Source organism: Durio zibethinus, chromosome 22, assembly GCF_047325235.1.
Source record: "Durio zibethinus cultivar Kanyao isolate XHJ-2024 chromosome 22, ASM4732523v1, whole genome shotgun sequence".
NCBI lineage: Eukaryota > Viridiplantae > Streptophyta > Magnoliopsida > Malvales > Malvaceae > Durio > Durio zibethinus.
The window spans coordinates 17,596,831-17,618,200 of record NC_143183.1 but is presented as its reverse complement, the minus strand read 5'-3'; the positions used below and the strand labels follow the sequence as shown (position 1 = coordinate 17,618,200).

At 30.9% G+C, this 21,370-nt stretch overlaps 1 protein-coding gene across 5 annotated transcripts; it reads left to right on the top strand.

Annotated features, from left to right (window-relative positions):
* The first annotated feature begins 4,229 nt into the window (after positions 1-4,229).
* LOC111306699 (TNF receptor-associated factor homolog 1a-like) lies at positions 4,230-13,277 on the top strand. Of its 5 annotated transcripts, none has more exons than XM_089751982.1 (13): positions 4,230-4,317; positions 5,063-5,282; positions 6,546-6,657; positions 6,893-6,981; positions 7,078-7,146; positions 7,221-7,350; positions 7,836-7,994; positions 8,388-8,736; positions 9,137-9,249; positions 10,327-10,474; positions 10,811-11,286; positions 11,369-11,570; positions 11,699-13,277. In XM_089751982.1, the coding sequence occupies exons 2-13, from the start codon at positions 5,108-5,110 to the stop codon at positions 13,067-13,069; spliced, it is 3,393 nt and encodes a 1,130-aa protein (XP_089608108.1). In that variant the 5' UTR covers positions 4,230-4,317; positions 5,063-5,107; the 3' UTR covers positions 13,070-13,277. The 5 variants fall into 5 exon arrangements, with proteins under 5 accessions (XP_089608108.1, XP_089608107.1, XP_089608109.1 ...); XM_089751981.1 differs by having other exon boundaries at positions 4,230-4,377; XM_089751983.1 differs by having other exon boundaries at positions 4,230-4,377; positions 5,063-5,310.
* Positions 13,278-21,370: the final 8,093 nt, after the last annotated feature.

Genomic DNA, 21,370 nt, shown 5'->3' with positions numbered 1-21,370 from the left:
ATTCTTCTTTGTTATTGGCCAAAGTTGTTCTACCATTTTCGAAGAGATAATTCATTTTATTTCTAGTGTCTTTTTTTATGTCTATTTTTTAATCTATCCCTTGGCTTTTTCCTTTAATACCTTGCAATGGAGGAAATGTATGATTGCATTTTTACTTTTTGAAATAATAATTGATAAATGAATAATAGCATAAAAGATTTTTACATTACCTTAGAAAGGTTGAGAATGATAAAGACAAATATTAAGTGTTCAGGGCCTGGTAAGGACATTGAATTTAGAAAAAAAAAGATTTCTTTAAAAGGAGAATATGGGAATTGAATGAGAGGGATGATTAAGAATTAAATCGATTTGACTTTAGTGTTTGAAAATTGAAGAGTTCAAAATCCAAAAGGAAGAGACTTGAGAATCTGTGTACATAATTGAAAAGAAATTAATCAATTGACATTTGCATAGCATGCATTGCATTTAGGAGTGTTTAATGCATGAATTTAGAAAACAAGGATATTGTAAGATCTCACATGAAGAAGATATATTTGAAGACTTTCTAGTGAAGAAATTTTAAATTCTCATTTGAAAAGAAACCTATGAGGTAAGATTCTAATCCTTGAAAAAGGATATTTTAAGAATATCAGTCATGGACAAGAAATATTTTTTTTGAAAATCGAAGGCTATGAAGCTTTTGTTCCAAGGAGTATTTTTTGATATTAAAAATGATTTGTAGGACCTCCAAGCATAATCTTCTAAAATTTCTTCAAACACAATCTCTAAGACCTCTAGCATGATTGTTAAAAAGAGCCTCTGTTTAGAGGAGCCTTATTTATTTTTAAAAAGTCATTAAGCCTCTATTTAGAAGAACTTTATTTACTTATTTTTAAAAAGTCGTTAAGCCTTTGTTTAAAGGAGCCTGATTCATCTTTCAAAAGTCATTGAGTCTCTGTTTAGAGGAGCTTTATTTATTTATTTTTAAAGTCATAGAGCCTCTATTTAAAAGAGTCTTATCTATTTTTTAAAGTTTTTAAAGTCATAAAGCCTCTGTTTGGAGAAGCCTTATCTATTTTTTAAAATTATTAAGCCTTCGTTTAGAAGAGCCTTATCTATTTTTTAAAGCCATTAAGCCTCTGTTTAGAGGATTTATTTATTTTTTAAAGTTTTTGAGCCTCTTTTTAAAGGAGTTTTTATGTTATTCAAAAGGTTTGAGCATCCATTTATAAAAATAAAAAAATATGTCAAATTGATTATTTGGACATGAGGGATGTCTACGTCTTTACATAATTTTAATTTCACAGAAAGTGCGTATAAATGGGCTGTAGATACCCCAATTTATCTGGGTTATAATTATTTTTTGTTAATAAAAAAAAATCAGATGGTTGAGTTTGTGTGAAATTATTTGTATGGACTGAAGAGATTGAGTTAGGCTTCAAATTTGGAATTGAAATTTAAAGAAAATTGAAATTCCTTTCTGGTATAGGATTCTTTTGATCAGAACCTTATAAATACATACCCATAACAAATAGCAAAAGACACAGATTATTAGAGAGAAAAATACAAAGGTAGCCAGAGGGTACAAAAGTTTTAGAAAATTTTTTTAGTTGAAAAAGAAGATTTGCAAGTTTTTTTTTGAAAATTTTTTTTGGAAGTCCTAGTTTTTGATGAAATTTTATGGTGATCTTTGAAGATTCCGGTGACTTTTCAGCAAAAATCTTAGTTTTCGATGAGATTCCTAGTTTTCGACATTAGTTTTCCAAAAATCGATGAACTTTCAATGACTTAACTTAGATTCCAACAAGAGTTTCTTGAATTCGATGAAAATTCAACCAAAATTTTTATTGGTCTAGAGAAAGAAAGAGAGAAAAGAAAAGACGAAAGAAAGAATGAGAGAGGAAATCTAAAGAAAAATAAAAAATTTAGCCTTTTATATGTCTGATCGAACAATGTTGTTTTAATGTTTAATCCAACCCATTATCTATTCATTTCACAGCTTGAAAAGTTTGACCCATAGTTTTGACCACTTTGACCCGTGCTCTAGAGCCTTTAGTTTCAATTGAGCTAAGTTGTTTCAGCCGCTCTCTCTTTCTACCGCTAAGCTGAGCCGTTTTTCTATTTTTCTATTATTTATTTATTTATTTACTTATTTTATTTATTTTTAAAGTATTTTTGCATGATTAATTTTTAGAAAGAATTAAAAAAAATTAAATATAAAATATAAAACAAAATAAAACACTAATAATTTTTTGAGAATAAATAATAATTATCCAATGATAGAATTTTTAAAAATTACAAAAGGTTAATTTCTATAAAATTCTTAGATGAAAAGTTTTTCTAAATTTGTCCAAAATAGTGGAATAATTTAGATGTAGTTTCAATAAGAATAATTAATATTTATTTTCAAAAATTAAAAAAATAAAAAAAACACAAATTTAGTAAAAATTTTGGAATTAAATAAAATACTAATTACCCAATGATGAGATTTTTAGAAATTTCAAATTAAATTTTCTAAGAAATCTTTAAATGAGAAATTTCTCTAAATTTATCTCAAATAGTTAAATAATTTAGATGAAATTTCAATAAAAATAATTTTATTTTTTAAATAAAAATGTAAAAATATAAAAATATAAAAATAAAACTTAAAAATTTGGTTGAAAATATTTGACAATTTATCTACGAATGAGAATTTTAGAAATTTCAAAAGGTAAATTTTTTAAGAAATCTCTAGATAAGATATTTCTTTAAAATTGTCATAAATGATGGAATAATTTAAATGAAACTTAACAAAAATTGTCATATTATTTTTTTTCTAAAGATAAGATAAAAAAAGCAAAATTCTAAATAGACTCAAATAATGAAAAATTAAGAAATTAAAAAAAATTTTTTTAAATAGGCACAAATGGTGAAAAATTTAGAAATAAAAATAAAAAATAAAAATAAATTTTAAGGATAAAATTCTTAGTATTCGTAAATGGTTGATTATTTAAGAAATTTTTAAGTGAGAAGATATTTCTAATTTTGACCAAAATGTTGGATGAATTAGATTATTTTCAATAAAAAATCAAACAAAAATAAAAAAATAATTAAACTTTTTTTTTACGATAGAGCCTCTTCAAAAAAATAAATGAGATTCTTGAATACGCTTGAGGTAAATGAATATTTTTAAAAGTTTTGCTAGATTGATAGAAAATCTTAAAAGTTATTTCTAATATTTAACATTAAAATTTAAAGACAATTGGAATCAAAACTTTAGGATAATTTAAAATAAATGGTATCATCATTTGGATGGGCATGTGAGGGTGCTATTGTCACGATCCTAAAAAGAGCTATGAATTTCACATCGACTTTGTACTAGAGTTAATCTTGGGATATAAGGGTTCACACATTCCCCTTATTATGAGGCGTCTTTTGTGGGATAAAATCATAAAACCAGAGGAACCATAGTAGAAATACCTCATAAGGGTATGAACCATGATAGTTAGGTTGATATGGGATGTTGGATGAGTGCATCCCCAGGTCCTAGAGCCTCGTGAGTCTGGTGGTTGAGTCTCCACTCGTGACACTATCACCTTCTTCATATGTAATCGAACTCTCGAACCTTATTCAGATTAGTAGATAAGAACTTATTTGTTTATGAACCCTTAATCAAACTTAAGAGATCCATAAAAGGATAGATTCATTCGGTGATCAATTACACTTATTTCAAAAAGATGAAGGCAACTCTTTAAGTTGTGTCTAGATATAGATATACGGATCTATACATTATAATATAGTGACATCATAATTATTATATTAATAAATAATATTTTTATTATATAAATATTATATTAATGAATAATATATTAATAAATAATATTATATTAATAAATTAATAAAATAATATTAAATAAATAATATTATAATATATTAATAAATATTATTATATTATTAATAACAAATGAAGCCTAAAAGTCTTAACCAATTTCTTTTACATGTTTTTGTTTTCACATTTTAAAAATAAAAACATTTTATTCAAATATGTTTTTAAATTTAATAAATTTAAAATAAAATAAAAATAAAACAAAATAAAATTTTTAAAAATATAAAATATAAAACACGCAATGATACCTTAATTTTTCTTTTTTCATATCTCTTCATTTTAAGAGAAGAGAAAATAAAAAATTTTAGTAAATTGTTAAAAATTGAATTATAGAATTACAGAATTTGCTATTATAAATAAAAATTATTTTTTTTCCTCGGTTCTCGTCTCTTTTTCTTTGCTCTTTTTCTCTCTTTTGCTTCTTCCCTTTTTACTCTTTTGTCTCTCTGTCTTTCTCTCTCTAGAATCTCAAGGTAGCTTCCATAGCCTGCATTTTGAACCAAAAAAATCTCTATTGACTATTCTATTTCGAGGTTCGTTTTCACCATTCGATCTATTCGATGTCGTACAAATAATTTTAATGTTTCTTTTATTTGTTGGGTTTTTTTTTTTTAATTTTTTAAAATTTGGTTTTTAGGGTTTGATTTTGAGCGGGGTTTTGGGGGTTTTCAATCTGGCGATCTTTATTTTTCATTTAAGGGTTTAATTGATTGCGGTTCATCCAATTGGGGTCTGAGATGGTTTTTTTATTTGGGTCTTATGGGTTGATTCATCAGATTCTGTTTGGTTTATTTTTGAGCTAGATTATTGATTCATTAAGATTTTTTGATGTGGAATTATTTGATTTTGGTATTTTAATTTGACTGATTGTAGTCGTTGAATTTGCTAATTAAATTAGTAATATGTTTTTAAATTTATATACATATATATTTAAGTTTTGAAAAACTTTGGTATCAATAGCATATGAACCTAAAAATCGTGTTTGTATCAGTTGGTTTTCCGGTAATTTTAAATGTAAAAGGGGCTGTGGATATTTTGATATAATTGTAGTTTTAATTTTAGGTTTTTTTTTAGATGCTGCGGTGAAAAAAATTGGGTAGAGGGTATATGCATATATGCCTATATGGAAATGATATTTCTAATGATTTTGCATTTCAAGGTGAGGTTTAAGAGTTACTAATTTTGAGTGGTTTCTTATCTGGGTTTTGGACTCTGTAGCAAGTGGAGCTCAAGGAGTGCCGGAAGGAGTTTTGAAGGGGGGAAATGGCTGGGGTTGCAAGTGAGGAGTCTGGAGTGGGAAGGTCTGTGGAGGGGATTTTAAGCGGGCAGCGTTGTCAATCAGGGGAAGCATTGGCAGAGTGGCGGTCGTCTGAGCAGGTGGAAAATGGAACACCTTCAACCTCACCCCCTTACTGGGACTCTGATGGTGATGATGATGGTATGCTTTTGGATCACTTTCATGTTCAGTTGAGTGCTCTTTATTCTTTTGAACATGTGTTTGTATGCTGTCTGTTTATTCTCAACAGTTATAAGGTCTATTGAAGTTTTAGATTGAATCCTTTATATACTAAATCCAGTGATTAAAAAACTTGGAATGGCATGATTAAAAAATTGGCTTGCATTTTCAGTTTTGGGTAGTCTATTGCAAATATTCTGTCTAAATTTTGGAATGCGGCTGAGGGGTTCTCTATTGTTTATAAATTACTTATAATCATATTTACAATTGGTGGATTGGGTTGTTGAAGCATGTATAAATGGACTACTGTTGTCTTGAGAGTTATTTTATCATAGATGGTTTTAACTTGTTTATTGTTGTTTTCATGTGAAGTTATGTTTTTCAAGCTCTAACTCATTGATTGATGGTTGATTATAGAAGGTTAAGTACTGAAGCCTGGTTCTCATGACACATTAACCTCTTAAAAGATAGATTGAAAAGATATTTCTCTAACCAACCTGTTTCTTCTTATCTATAGTACGCCTAGATATGCAAGTTGACCAGATGGATGAAAAGGAGGGATCTTTTTGAATTTTTGTTACCGGGCATGTAAAATTTGAGTATTCATGGTATCTAGTCAAGCAATGGGGTTTTAGGTCTCAGGAATTATTTACTTCAGATTTCTTTGTTTTAAAATGTCATCTGTAGTTCTAGGAGCTATTTACTTTATATTTTCTTTTTTAAATGTCATCTGGAGTTCTACAAGGTGCAATTGACTAGAAACTGTTTCTTCCTGTTGCATAATACCATGGGAAACATATAACATGAGAGGTGAATATGCTAGCTTGCTAGTAGATGATATTTGTTCTGGACTATTTGAGTGTACCGAAAGTGCAAATTAAGCTGGGCTAGGGAAAAGTTTTCTCAACCTGTATTTTTTTTTTTTGCCATTTTAAGTATGAATTGTTTGGAATATATTTAGTTATTCTTCCTTTCTTTTTATGAATTAAACTTCTTGAACTGAGTTTATTTCTTTATAATGATAGGTGAATTGTCTAGCTTTCTAGTAGATGATGCTTACTCTGAACTATTTGAGTGTACAAAAATTACAAATTAAGCTGGGCTAGGGAATACTTATTTAGCAGTTCTCTCAATCTTTACTTTCTTTATTTTGCCATTTTTAGTTGAAGTATGTGGAATATGTTCTTGTTCTTCATCCTTTTTTTATGATCAAAACTTCTTAAACTGAGTTCACTTCTTTTATAGGGCCGAAACCTTCTGAATTATATGGAAATAATACATGGAAGATAGAGAAATTTTCACAGATTAACAAAAGAGAACTTCGCAGTAATGTGTTTGAAGTTGGTGGCTACAAGTGGTATGGGGTTCAAATGTTATTGGTTGTTATGTCTCTGCTTTGTCAAATTCATAATTTTCATTCCGGAATTCTTATTCTTTCATATAATATTGAAATTTTATGTGGAGTATATGGTCTTGTATGCACAAACAGATAAATCTTTTAAACTTTATACTGTTGGTCATAAAGAAGCATATGGCTTTTTAGCAGGGCCAATTCACTATTTTTGATTTGAGCCATTTGCCATGGTTGACAGGTACATTTTAATTTATCCACAAGGTTGTGAAGTTTGCAATCATCTCTCATTGTTTCTCTGTGTTGCTAATCATGACAAACTTCTACCAGGTTTGATGTTATCATAAACTACACATTGGATTTGTTATCGCTAATCTTGTATTATGTTGTTGAACTTGTATGCTTCCTTGCTCTATTCTGAGACAGGTTGGAGTCATTTTGCACAGTTTACAATAGCTGTCGTTAATAAAGATCCAAAGAAATCAAAAAATTCAGGTTGGTTGGCTCAAATTTAGTTTAGTGGCGCAAACAGAGATCATGAAATATGAGTAACTTGCTGTGAATTGCAGATACTTTACATCGATTTTCGAAGAAAGAGCATGACTGGGGATGGAAAAAGTTTATGGAGCTCTCAAAAGTTTATGATGGATTTATAGAATCTGACACACTTATCATAACAGCTCGAGTTCAAGTCATCAGGTAATCAGCAATTTATTGATAAGCAAACTTCTGCCTGTAGTGCTTCATTCAATGCTTACATAACTGTTCCTTTCATACTTATCTTTATTAGATAACTTTTATAATTTAGGGTTAAGTAAGTCCTTCCCATTTTCTTTGGCTGTCTATATTAGTAGTATCATTACATATATAGACTTTGAATGTCGTCCTTGTTGCTCATCAACGCAACTTTTGCAGTCCCTGTTTTTAGCAAATTTAAGATTCGGGGTGAAACTGTTGATTGATAATTGTTTCATTCTTCCATTGTATTATATCTTCGATGATAAAGTTGTCTTAGCAATGAGGTCATTATAGTTAAAGGGGGTTCCTTGCATGCAGTTGTTTCCTTATTTTGAAATTATGGCCTTGGTATGTTACAACCAAGTTAATCTGTTGTGTTAATTTTGTTTAGCTGATTTAGTTTTTTCCATCTTGATGAGCAAATAATATTTTGTTTGTATTTGTAGGGAGAAAGCAGACCGGCCTTTTCGTTGCCTTGATTGTCAGTATAGGAGAGAACTTGTTAGAGTATATTTGACAAATGTAGAGCAAATTTGTCGCCGTTTTTTGGATGAGAGACGACAAAAGCTAGGGAAGTTGATAGAGGACAAAGCTAGGTGGTCAAGGTAAATGATTTTATACTCTGTGCTTTTAATGACTTATTACTCATGTATAACACTGAATATGAGTTTTAATTGTGTGCGGCATCTGTCTTTAAAAGTTATGTTACGTTTGAATGCTTTCCTTTTAAAGGATTTTCTTGTGAATTGGTTTCTTCCTATTACTATTGCCTGACATTCTGCTTAGATTTTAATCTTTGTTCTCATAGCATCAAATTCCTTCTTGCCTTGACATTATGCATCAAAGGTGGCCTCAATTATTTTTGACTTAGTGACTTTTCTTTTATGCTCTTCATGTTTTAAATGGCTTATATTTGGTGATTTTGTTTCTTATTGGGTGATCTCCTTTTATCTCTTTGTTGCCTTTTTTCTCTAACTAATTTTTTGCAATTGTTGCAGCATCTGTGCTTTCTGGTCGGGGATTGACCAAAATGCCAGGTGCCGAATGTCCAGGGAGAAAACAGATGTGATTTTGAAAGTAGTTGTGAAGCACTTTTTTATAGAGAAGGAAGTGACATCTACTTTGGTAATGGATTCACTTTATAGTGGGTTGAAGGCTCTAGAAGGCCAGAGTAAGGGCAAGAAAGCCAAGTCAAAATTATTAGATGCTGAAGAAATGCCAGCTCCAATTGTTCATGTGGACAAAGATATGTTTTTGTTAGTGGATGATGTGCTACTACTTTTAGAAAGGGCTGCTTTGGAACCACTACCTCCAAAAGATGAGAAAGGTCCTCAGAATCGAACAAAGGTAAGTTTCTGGATAGTGATGATAAGTTATAATGAGTAAGAACATCACTTGGGTTTAAGCAAGTATAGACTAATTAATAAAGTTCCATTTTAAAAATTTTTTTGATTGATGGAAACATCTGTAGTGGAATTGTTACTTCTCTTTCTTATACATGACTAACATGAGTTCTGTCTTGGTGTCTATAAGAATTGGTGCTCTCTCTTTCGTAGAAGTTAATTCTGTTCCCATGTACCTCTCTAGGAAAGATAATTCAAGCCCCTGGCCTGGCATGTTTATTTTTGTCTTTTTACAGCAACAGTAAACAAAGTCTTCCCTGTACATGAATTTGTTTTCTTTTTTTGAGTAAGAAAGTGTTGTTTCAGCTTCTCTTTTCCTCACCAAGTCTGTTCATTCTTTGTAGGATGGAAATTCTGGAGAGGATTTCAACAAGGATTCAGTTGAATGTGATGAAAGGCGTCTTACAGAATTGGGTCGCAGGACAGTGGAAATATTTATCCTTGCTCATATTTTCAGGTACCATATTCTTTTTGACTTTGCATTCAACTAACAATAGGTTATTGATTTTTCTCACTACTTATGGAAATACTGGTATGTGTTCTTATAGCTAGGATTGGTCACTGAATGTATATGCATTTATAAATATGGTGATTCATGTGTATGGATCTAATGCTTTCTTGTTTCTCCTATCTAGTAATGGACCCAAGGGAGTATTAAGTATTACTGTCAAATAAGTTGCTTGATTTGGTTCACGGAAATCATGAGGGAAAGGAAAAATAAGTTGTTTACACTTGAAATATTTTTGAATGTATCTCAACATTTTTCTGTGGGACGACAGTTTTAAAGAAGCAATAGGAGGGTAAATATTTGATGCGATCCACTATATAACTTCAATGGATCTTTGTCTCTCATAGTTTTCCTAGTCATTTTCTTTTTCTGAGAATTGCAAATTTTATATGCTTTTTTTTTTCTTTTATAATGGAAGTCAACTTGTGATAGCAAGACCGATTGTTTTTATTGAACTTATTTTGAGGAGTTACTGAAGTTATGCTTAGAATTTTCTTATGCTGACTAAAAATGCATTCTGGATTCATCTATTATATTTAATCTGCCCTTGCTTTAAAATTTAGTTTAGCATGCAGTTTTCTTACAAAACCTTTCTCACTGGGATTTGTGATTTGTGATTTGTATTCTGTTACACAAGGCATCCCTATATCTGCATGACGTGTCTAGTCACCTTGAAAACACTATCCAGGATGGTGAATGCACTAGCACAGCAGCGTCTTCTCTTTCAGTGGGAGAGGGCAATATATTATCTTATTAAACTTACTGGCTAAAATAGTTCTCTTTAGAAATAACTTATTGTCTTATTTTCTGATGTTTTATGTGCACAAATTTAGGTGGTAATGCAGTTAGTTATGATTTTATATTCCTTTATATGACCTCTTTGTCAGCTCAATGGCAAGATTGGATTCTTAATTTTTCACGTAGTGCTTCAAACTTCTATTCAGCTATCTCTATACTATATTTATGGGTGATAGTGATACTTCCTATTTGTACCCATAGATGCCCTAATTTTTTGATTACATACAGCAACAAGGTAGAAGTTGCCTATCAGGAAGTTGTTGCTTTGAAAAGGCAAGAAGAACTCATCCGTGAAGAAGCTGCAAGGCTGGCTGAAAGCGAGCAGAAGGCTAAACGAGGAGCATCTGAAAAGGAGAAAAAATCAAAGAAAAAACAGGTATAATCCTTTTTTTTATTATTTATTTCTATTTTGATTTTGGCATGGTGATAAGCAGATATCAGAATAAACACACTCCTGGGACCACCTGAGCAAAACAAAATGAAATAAAACATGGTTCGCATGTTCCAAATTTATTTTTTCTGGTGATTATCAGAAAAATCCCCTAATTTACTTTTGAAAGCAATTTGAAGTGTGTGTATATATATACATATACTATATATATATATATATATTTCACTTTCATTAAAAATTAAGAGGGCAGAGAATAAATTTGTAAAGTTTTTTCTTCCCTTTTCTGAATGCAATGCATTTTCCCCTGTTTACGTACTGCAGGCTAAGCAAAAACGTAATAGTCGGAAAAGCAAAGATAAGGGGAGGGAGGAAAAGGTTATTGTGGCAGCACAGGAGAAGCACCAAGAAGACCAACCTGATGATGAAAAGGAAACCTCTATGATGTTGGAGGAGCAGCCAGTGCCTGAAAAGACTGGTGTTCTGGGTGATGTTTCTGATATTTCTGACTCAGTTGATGGTGCCATTGAAGTTCTTCAGCCCGACTTAGAAGACAGAGATGTTAGTCCTGTTAATTGGGATACAGATACATCCGAAATTCTTCCTCCCGCAGAAGTCAGTAGCAGTGGCATAAGTGGGCTATCATGTGTACAAAATGGAGTAGCTGATAAAAGCAGCACATCTATAATGGATGATAGTTCATCAACGTGTTCTACAGACTCAGTACCATCAGTGGTAATGAATGGGTCCTGTAAAGGGAACTCATTTTCAGACAACCACAATGAAAAATCACTGAGCAGGTAAGGTGTTGCTTAGGTTTCTTTCTGTGCTTCTTGATGATAAGACAAGGCATTTATCTCACTTTGCTCTTCAAATTTGTAGAGGAAAGAACCAGCGAAGCAAAACATCAAGTGATGGCAGTAGTTGGACTACAGAATCTGATAATAGGCCTTCTTGTCCTGCATTAGATGCAGGGGACCAAAATGATGTTTCTGAAAGTAGTAAGGCTGGTGAATCTGAGTCTGAGGCTGCTGTTGCCTCGTTGGATCAGACAAAATGGGTTGAGCAGGATGCTGTTAGGAAGGTGGTTTATTTATATATTTATGTTCCATCTCATTAAGCTCTTAACTTTTGTTTTTTCACTTTACAATTGTATGACTTTTTCAGCTTGACGAACTATATAATTTGACATTTATCTTTTCAATGCAATAGGAAGTTTTTCTGCAACAGAAGCCAATCATACAAGATCCAGTTGATTTAGAAAGACCTAAAGAGAAGACAGCTGCTATACCATTTTCTCCAAGAAGCCCTCCCAGAAATCTTCCACCTGCTCAGCTTAGGTCGGAGTGCAGGAGTACTAGCAGTGTAGATTCTATGCAAGTTAGGAAGACATTGTCAAACAGCCTGCAAATGAGTGATCAACCTGCATCTTCAAGTATATCATTCCAAATGACTGGTATGTTAAAATCTGAGACTCAGAAGGCTACAACTTTGAAACCAACTGAAAAACCTATGACCTCACAAGTACCTGTGATGTCAAGGCCCTTAAGTGCTCCCCTAATTCCTGGTTCTAGGCCAACTGCACCTGTTGTTTCTATGGTTCAAACTACTACTTTTCTTGCTCGTTCAGTTAGTGCAGCTGGCCGTTTAGGTCCTGACCCATCCCCAGCCACTAGTTATGTTCCTCAATCTTACAGAAATGCTGCCATAATGGGTAATCAAGTTGCTTCTAGTTCAGCAGTTTTTACTCATCCCAACTCCCCTAGCTCAGGAGTTAACTCATCGTCAGTATACTTGCAACCTGCCTTGGTATCTGCACCAGCATATATACCCCAGAGCTCTGAGAGGATGGATCCAAATTCAGTCCAATCAGGCTTTCCGTTTGGCACGGTAACTAGGGATACCTTGCTGAATGCTCCCCAGTGGATGGAGAGTTCTCAAAGGGATGGCAGTAGAAGTATGCATTCTGATCCTTCGTTGAATAGTGAGATCCAAAATCTTGACTTGTACAAGTCTGTGCATAATGGAGCCCAGGAACACTTCTTAACTGAGTTTCCAGCCTGTACATCTGGACGGCAGAGCCAAGGTGTCTTGGCAGATGACTTTCCGCACCTTGATATCATCAATGACTTGCTTGATGAGGAACACAATGTTGGGAGGGCAGCTAGGGCTGGAACAGGCTTCCATTCTCTTGGCAATGGGACACATTTATTAAACCGGCAATTTTCTTTTCCATCCAATTTAGGCATGTCGGGTGAGATGGGATCCTCGAGTGGCTCATGCAGGTTTGAGCGAGCACGGAGTTACCATGATGATGCGTTCCAGCGAGGTTTCAATAACTCCTCGGTCAACCATTTCGATACCCTGAGGGAATTTATTCCTCAAGGTAACCCCCTACCTTATGCCAATGGACAAATTGATGGAATGGTCCCAACCCAGTGGCCAATGGCTTCTTCCGATCTGTCTTTACTCAGCATGAGGAATACAGATGTTGACGGTTACCCATTCTACAGCCCAGAGTATTCTAATCTGGCATGTGGCATCAATGGCTATACAGTATTCCGACCTTCCAATGGACGCTGAAATAGGTAATCAATGGAGTTCCCCCACAAATCCATTGTTACTTATCCAATGTAATAATGTGTTTGAGGAAATTTGTTGGGTCTTAGATTTGGAGTGAGTTTGTAATATTTTTCATAAGGAAAACATTTGGTAAAGAGTGTTACTGCCTTTCTCTGCATCAAGCATTTTTATTTTTATTAGAAATGAGGCTTTGGCATGTTTCTTCTCAGGTTTTTTAGTTTCTGCTTCACATTCCTGCCCTGCCTAGCATCAATGTTAAAATTATTTGATACAGAATTTTCGTATGTACTAATTTCCCAGAAAATAGATCCTCGGAGCCATCCAAAGGAAACAATATAATAGTTTCGGCATTTGTTGAAAGGTGGTAGTCTGAGACAATATTTTTCACCTACCATTCAATGAGATGACAATCATGTTGGATGATGTTTACATGATTCTTCACATACTTGTTAGAGGACAATGATATTAGTTCAGAAGTTGATGACAGATGAGGTGAACGCATTGTTAGTAAGGTTGCTTGGAGTATCAAAGGCTGTGGCAGCCAATGAGACCAGAATTTCTCATGGTGCTTTTATTAGGCTGTAATGGCTATGGGATAGATTTAAAAGGTGTTTGGTTCGGGAGAAAGTTATATTAGTGGCCGGAATCATACTTTATGTAATTTTATTCCTTAGGTTGGTTCACGAAATTTGGTTTCTGAGGTTTTTTAAGATTTCCAACAATGTAAAAACAAAAAGGTGATAATCTTGAATCAAAAACTTGTCTCTCCATGAGGTTTTTTAAGATTGTAGGTGGAATATAAAATTTATCCTACTTTTGCTCTCAATAATAATTTTTATGGTTTATTTTACTTTTGAAAATCAATGTATCTGCATGATAAATAGAGATCCATTCTTTTATACAAAGTCAAAAATTTTCATTTATACAACATTGTTATGTTAGAAACATAGTCATATGTTATAATATGTTATGAAAAAATTAATTATAATAAAAGTAACATTTTTAAAAGAAAAACATAGTTGATTGTTGAAAAATATGAATTTTGAATTTTTATAGTTTCAAAAGCATTACATTTTTAACATATGAAATATAGTTGACCATAGAAAAAATAAATTTCAATATAGAAAATACAGCCTTTGTTAAAAACATGAATAAAAATCTTTTTTAGAATTCAACAAAAGTGACATTTTTAAAATAAAAAATGTAGTCTTTGTTAAAAAGATGAAGTTTTTAAGATAAAAATACATTTTTTATTGAAAAGATAACGTTTTTAAGATAAAATGCAATTTTTGTTGAAAATAAGATATTTTAAAAATACAAATGCAGTTTTTGTTAAAAAGACATTTTAAAGATAAAAATGTAATTTTTATTGAAAATATGTAAAAAAGTATTTTTTAAAATTCAACAAAGATAATGCTTCTAAGATAGAAAATGTAATTTTTGTTAAAAATATGAAAAATATATTTTTTCAAAATTCAACAGAGACAACGTTCCTAAGATAGAAAATACAATCTTTGTTGAAAAAATGACATTTTAGTATTATGAATATCACGTGTTATTTACGTATTATTCAAGATAATAAAATAAAATATTTTATTAGGTAATCTTACATTCTTGTGAACCAAATACAGAAATCTTACATTTTTTAAGTTAAAAAAAATCTAAGAATTACACATTTCCTTTCAATATCCTTTTCTCCTAAATCACATTCCCTTTCGGAATCTAAGAATTTGCATACCAAACACCCCTTTAAAAGTGTTACCAATAACACTTTTGATCGAAATGTGGAATCTACTACCAAAGCTTTCTTGCTCCATCTTTTAGTTTACAAGCTATTTGTCAACAATAGTAGAGATATAATATCAATTACGTAGTTATACCTATTGAGCTACTTGAGCACCACTGATATATATATTTGGAAATAGCTTGCTTAACATATTTATGCAGGCAGCTTGGTATAGCGTGCGAAGTTCAAGTTCATCAGATTGTTGGTTATATTACACTTTTCAAGTATGTATTTTACATTAGTATAATGATTTATAAATTATTTATATTTGTTTATTTGATTTTATGTAACATATAATTTATATTTGTTTAATGTAAATGTAGGCATGGATTTATAAGCACTTTTCGATGCTTGGTCTAATAGCCAACATGGTTTACTCTGATCATGAGCCTCATGCTCAATGGTGGAAGCCCTGTACATACACTAATTCATTATAGCAACTATGGAAGTAGTTGGATGCCTTACCTTCAATCGGGTATATTGGAGCCCTTATGAAACATAGCAACATTATCACCTATTATTGGAGATTGCTTATTTTCTTGGGTGTATAAAGTGTTGTTGAGCCATATCATTTAAAAAGGGTTTTATGATAGTTTGATTACATACAGACCATTCCTCTAATCCCTTTGGCTCCGTGTCGAGTCGATGGAGGTGCATCATTCAACTCGTAAGACGTTGCATATAACTTTTTGCATCAGTTTTGAGAGTGATGGGATATGCATGTTCTTTCTATCAGTTGTCAAAAGCATCGATGTCCTACACTGGATGAGCTTTTACAAGATTATTATGCTTGCAATGTATCAATTTCTCTTTAGCATATTTAGAATCCTAAATGTAGATCTAGGTTTCAGTTTACCCGATTGTTGATAGTACTTATACAATATTAATTACATATTTTGGATATTGACTTTCTTTGTTAAAATTTTGCAGGTGAGCTCGCTGGCATTAGTAGTTCTTTAAAGTGTTATTTTTGGTGGATTACATCAAGGAATGGATGTCTGGAGAGATGCGATTTTTAGAGCACATACCATCTTGTTTTGGTTATCTACGACAGGTCTGACTAGGACATCTATACCAGGTCCATTGTCGTATACATTGACTTTTGGTCCATCTTTGATTCTGGTGCTCCATTTTTCTTGTTCTCCATCTCCAACACTGATGGCAACACCACCTAATTCCCTTTGCTCCTCACTTCCAGCATCTACAATAGCATTACCTAATTCTTTGTGCTCCTTATTTCTAATATCGATAGTAGCATTGCTTGATCCCCCAGCATCAGACTCAACATTGCTTGCTCCACCGCAACATTTATATGTTCAATTTAAGAGCCCTAGGGTTAGGGAGTAGGACATTTTTTTATGTATACTTCATACTTACATTAATTTTGTTATTTTGTTATTGTAATTATATTTTCACATGATATTGTATTTTATCTTAGCTTATATGATCTTGATATATAACAAATGCATTAAATAAATTGCTAAATAAAATATACATCGAAGAACCTGTTAAATATAAAAATATAAAACATATTAATAAATAAAAAATGTCCATCTAAAGTCATCAGTCCATTTTAATTGTTTTTTGGGTGGCTACATCAGAGTTTTTGCTAAATAATAACTTGAAATCCTCTATGTGTGGTACATTTGGAGCCTACCATCCTCTATCCATATCGAATCCCATGATAGTTACATGTAATTGGAAGTATTGGTGAGAATAGCTTTATAAATGCTTGTACAAAATAGATAGATATGATAAGTATCAATTATAATGTGATTATAAATAATAGAAATGGTAAATTTCAAATTTAATTAATGGTGCTTGTACAAAATGACAATAATTTACAAATCCAATCGTAATGACTCTATACTCTAATGGTGTAAGTGGTATAGATCTAATTGGGAGATAGGTCAAGCATTGTCTTAAACTGATATGGACTAGCATGACATTATATTGTGAGGCAATTAAATGACTTATATTATATAAGTTCATTTACTTTTTGAATGAGGCAAAAGTGTTGAAATACGATAAGATTTCTACCAATTAAATCTTATCATGCTTGTACCCACTTATCTATACCCAATCCAAGTAATCCAATAATAAAACAAAAATCATAATGTCCATTTACCTCAACTTCAATGATAGTTTGTATATATGGATGTAACTCCATTATAAACCTAGACAAGTATTGCATTTTTGGCTTACCATGAGAATGATGAATAGGAAGTTTATTAATCTATGTTGTCACTTTCATTGAATTCATAATGGTTGGTAGTGATGTACTATCCTATACAGCTAACACAATCTCCCAGTATGATGGGTCATGTTGTATAGATTTATCTGTTTTAATAACTCTACAACCTTTTATCTTAGCAATCTCTAGTTGTGGAATCAAGGTAGTTGTTGATGAATCACCTAGTTCTTGTAACTTTTTTTTCATGGCTAATTTATCTAACTCATTACAATCATTGAAGTGTGTTATGATTCGCTTAACCTCGGATCCAATGGTTAACTCTCTAGATATGTCATCTATTTGGCTTTTCATTAAATCCAACTTTTTTCAATAAGGATGTACTTCAGATAAAGAAATTAGACTTCCTACCCTTATATGCTTTGTAATTTCGTGTGCACAAGATAATCTCTTTATGCATCTGATAACGAAACCACAATATTGCTTGTTAATTCTAACTTGATTTGCTTGCTTTGCCTTCATGAATATCATATTGAGTGCATTTTTAGATACCAAACCTCGTAACTTTTTAAATAATGAAGGCTTGTAAGTATGCTCGACAATCGTAATAGTTCTCTAAAATAAAGCCTTGTCTTTGCATGTTGCAGCTTAATAATGGCATTAATTATACTTCATGATGATTTAAAATCTCCTTGAGATGTTTCAAAATGTCTTTTTAATTTCGAATATGTACTCTCGACCCTAAATGAATTTATAAAAGATATATTAAAATGAATATTTTGTTTTGAATTTTGCAAATCTAAATAATTTTAATAAAAAACTAAACCAAATCATACCTATTTGTTGTAACATTTTCAAAGTGTATTACTTTATCTATCAAAGCAGCAACAAATCTCTCTTTATGTTTTGTCAGCCATTGCTCTTTCATATATTTAATTTCACTTGGATAAGTTTAATAATCAATTTTCAATAAACTCAGATGCCTTTTGTACTCATTATGAGTAGTAGAGAACACAAGGACACTTTAAGCCTGACATGAATGCCTTCCACTTCTCCTTCCATTCAAAAAGTTTTTTACAATTTGCAAGCACATTTATTGATATATGCAATATGCATAGAAGATTTGCTGTGCTAGGAAACATAGTTTGTATTGCATTTATCAATGCTAAATTTTTGTTAGTAATAATGATAATAGGAAATGTACCAAGATGCATCAAACTTTTAAATATAAACAATGCTCAACTATAGTTGTCATGGCTTTCAATCTTCATGTACATAAATGCAACATAAAATGTTATCTCATTGGAAGTCACACCAACAATCTCAAACAAATGGAGATGATATTTGTTTGTTTTATTAGTGCAATCTATAATTAGGACACTTGGAAAGACATGCAACAAATCTATACTAGTAGGATAAGCTTAGAATAAGTCTCTCATACAATTGCTTGACCCGTTAGTCCATGCCACTACGTATTTATAATTAGATAACTTTTTCATGAGTTGTTGCATTTGTGGTCTACTAGCTTTTTCAATATATTTGTATCTCAAACATTCATTATATATGGTCTTTATAGTACTATCATTCTTCTTATCATGTTGTTTTAGGGTTAACAATATGTTTTTGGGTTTGACCATATTGTTTAAAATATCAACCACTATTGTCTTTTCTTTGTTAGATAATCGACTTACAAATGAATGTCCCTTTAATTGTTTTTATAGTAGATGATTATGAAACCCATAGACTACCTTCACACCATAGTCCTAATCACTTACCAATTTAAACCCATATAATTGAAATGGGCAATCACACTTCATTGTTCCCATTTCTTGATGCTGCATTTCTTCTTCATTTGCCTTATTCTTTTGTTACCTGTATTTTCCATTATGTTTACATGTTAATTTGATTCTAGGTTTTTTTTCTAGACCTCTCAAATAAGAGTTTCTAATCACAATCACAAAACTAATATCTTTTCCCACTTGTCTTGCCCAGTAAATCAATGCTTCCTTACTATAAAACATCTGTACAACAATTTGAATTGTCACATTTTGCATTTGCATAAGCTAACATTAAAAACACAATCTTTATGTCTTAAAAAGTTTATTTCAAAAACATAATCTTACCTCTTCAGTAGTAAATGAAGAATAACAATCATATTTGGTATCCAAATTCTATGGTGATTCATTCACTCTTATCAATGCAATTCCTAAATTATTTTACTTGTTAATAAAAAAATTTAAAAAGTTGTTACTTCCAAAAATATATTTTCGGTACATTGCATACTTTTCCAAAAATGCATTTTTAGTGCATTGCATACATTTTAGGAAATGAATTTTTGGTACATTGCATATTATTTTTAGAAATGAATTTTCAAAAATTGCTAAACAATCTTGGATATGTATATTTGATAATATAAAGATTTTTTCAAAAATTAATTTATGATAATTCATATCGGTTACACGTAGATATTTTTGACAATAAATTTTCAGATACTACAGTTATGTTCCAGAAACATATTTTAGGAATGTGTGAATTTGAAGATAAAATCAGCTTACTTGATCGTCATTTTTGAAATCTTCATTTTTGTAGGTTTTTTTTTTTCAAATTCACTTTCTATTTTGACAACATACAAGATATTACAAATACTTTTACAAATTTTGATTATGAATTTTGACAAGATATTAGGTTGCTAGGAAGAAAAAGGAAAAAAGAGAAGGGAAGAAGAGAATAGGAGATGATGAAGAAGGGTGTAAGAAAGACAAAAAAGTAATTTACTAGTGGTTATTTAATTAATTTTATTTAAAAATAAATTTGTAGACACTCATCTATGTCCGGGTTAATTGAGGTCAATTTTTATTACTATTACTATTATTATTTTTTAGTATTAGTGTTATTATTATTATATTAAGTATGGTATGTTATATTATTATTATTATTATTAGTACTATTATTATTATATTATATCATATCTATTATACTATGGTATTATTATATTATATTATATTATATTATGCTATATTATTATTATTATTATTATTATTATTATTATTATTATTAGTATCAACAGATTTATTTTTATTTTTATTTTTTTGTTCTTTTCTTTCTTTTTCTCAATTTGTGATCGAAATAGGGAAGTTAGATTTGCAATCCACCGAATCAAGGGTTCTAATTCAAACTTCAATTCAAGATTGAAACAAATTGGACAAGTTGACAGAATCCTAATGCTAATATCACGGTGGACAAAATCAAATCCTAGGATTTAAGTCTAGATTGGTTCTGTCTAATCCCTAAAAACTCTCCTAAGGATTACTATAAATTGAACAAAGGACCAAAGGAACAATTCATGGTTGATTTTTGGGGAAAGGGTAAACTTAGTGTTCTGAAAAAATATTTTGGGTACTGGGTTTCTAAGATTTTGGTTTTGGGAGTTTCTGGATTCAAAAATTTGGTGATTGAGAGGGGTTTAGATTTCTGGTCTTTGATTTGGGGCGTTGGGATTGAAATTTTGGATTTTTGGATTCAAGGTTGGATTTTTGGGAAATTTTGAAGAATCTGAAAAAATCTGGGAAAATTTGGGTTTGGGGATGAGTTTTTAAATTTTTCGGTTGAGTTTTTCGGTGAGGTTTGAATTTTTCGATAGGATTTTGGTGACTTTTTAAGAAATCGATGGGTTTTCCTAGTTTTCAATTAAATGTTCTTGGGTTGTTCTTAGTTTTCTAGAGAGAAAGAAAAGAGAATCGGGGTTAGAAAAAGAGAGAGAGAAAAAGGCTTCTGAAGAAAAACAAAGGAAGTTGGCTTTTATAGGGTGTTAAAACAACACCATTTTGAAAGACCTAGATCTGTGCATAGGTCCATTGACCTACTCTTCGACTCGACCAATTGCAGGTTTTTTTTTCTATTTTAATTTTAATTTTTGATTTATTTTATATTTTGATATTTTGATATTTAAATTTTATTTTACTAGTTATTATTTTTTATTTATTTATTTTTATTAAGTGATTTATTATTTACTAAATATTTTATAAAAATTATTTTTTTAAAAAAAAATAACAAAAAATAAACAAAAAAAATCTATTCAAATAAATTCATGAATTCCACCAAACTATTAGAGAATTTTCATGGATTTAAATCTTATGGAATCCATCAAACTATTGAAAAATTTCATAAATAAATTTCAAAAAATAAAAAATAATTTTTGTCTTTTAAACTTTTGGAAGATTGCTTCTTAAATTAGGTCTTACCAAACTGTTGGAAGATTGAATGAACTTTCTCAAAATATTAGGAGATTTACTTCAAAGTAAATCCTACCAAACTATTGGAGGAC

Excerpts from the sequence above, each read along its gene's own strand:
- LOC111306699 (XM_089751982.1), top strand. The coding sequence starts at position 5,108 with ATGGCTGGGGTTGCAAGTGAGGAGTCTGGAGTGGGAAGGTCTGTGGAG. Across the intron at positions 6,658-6,892 it reads GAAGTTGGTGGCTACAAGTG|GTACATTTTAATTTATCCAC; the intron begins GTATGGGGTTCA and ends CATGGTTGACAG. Across the intron at positions 11,287-11,368 it reads AATGAAAAATCACTGAGCAG|AGGAAAGAACCAGCGAAGCA; the intron begins GTAAGGTGTTGC and ends TCAAATTTGTAG.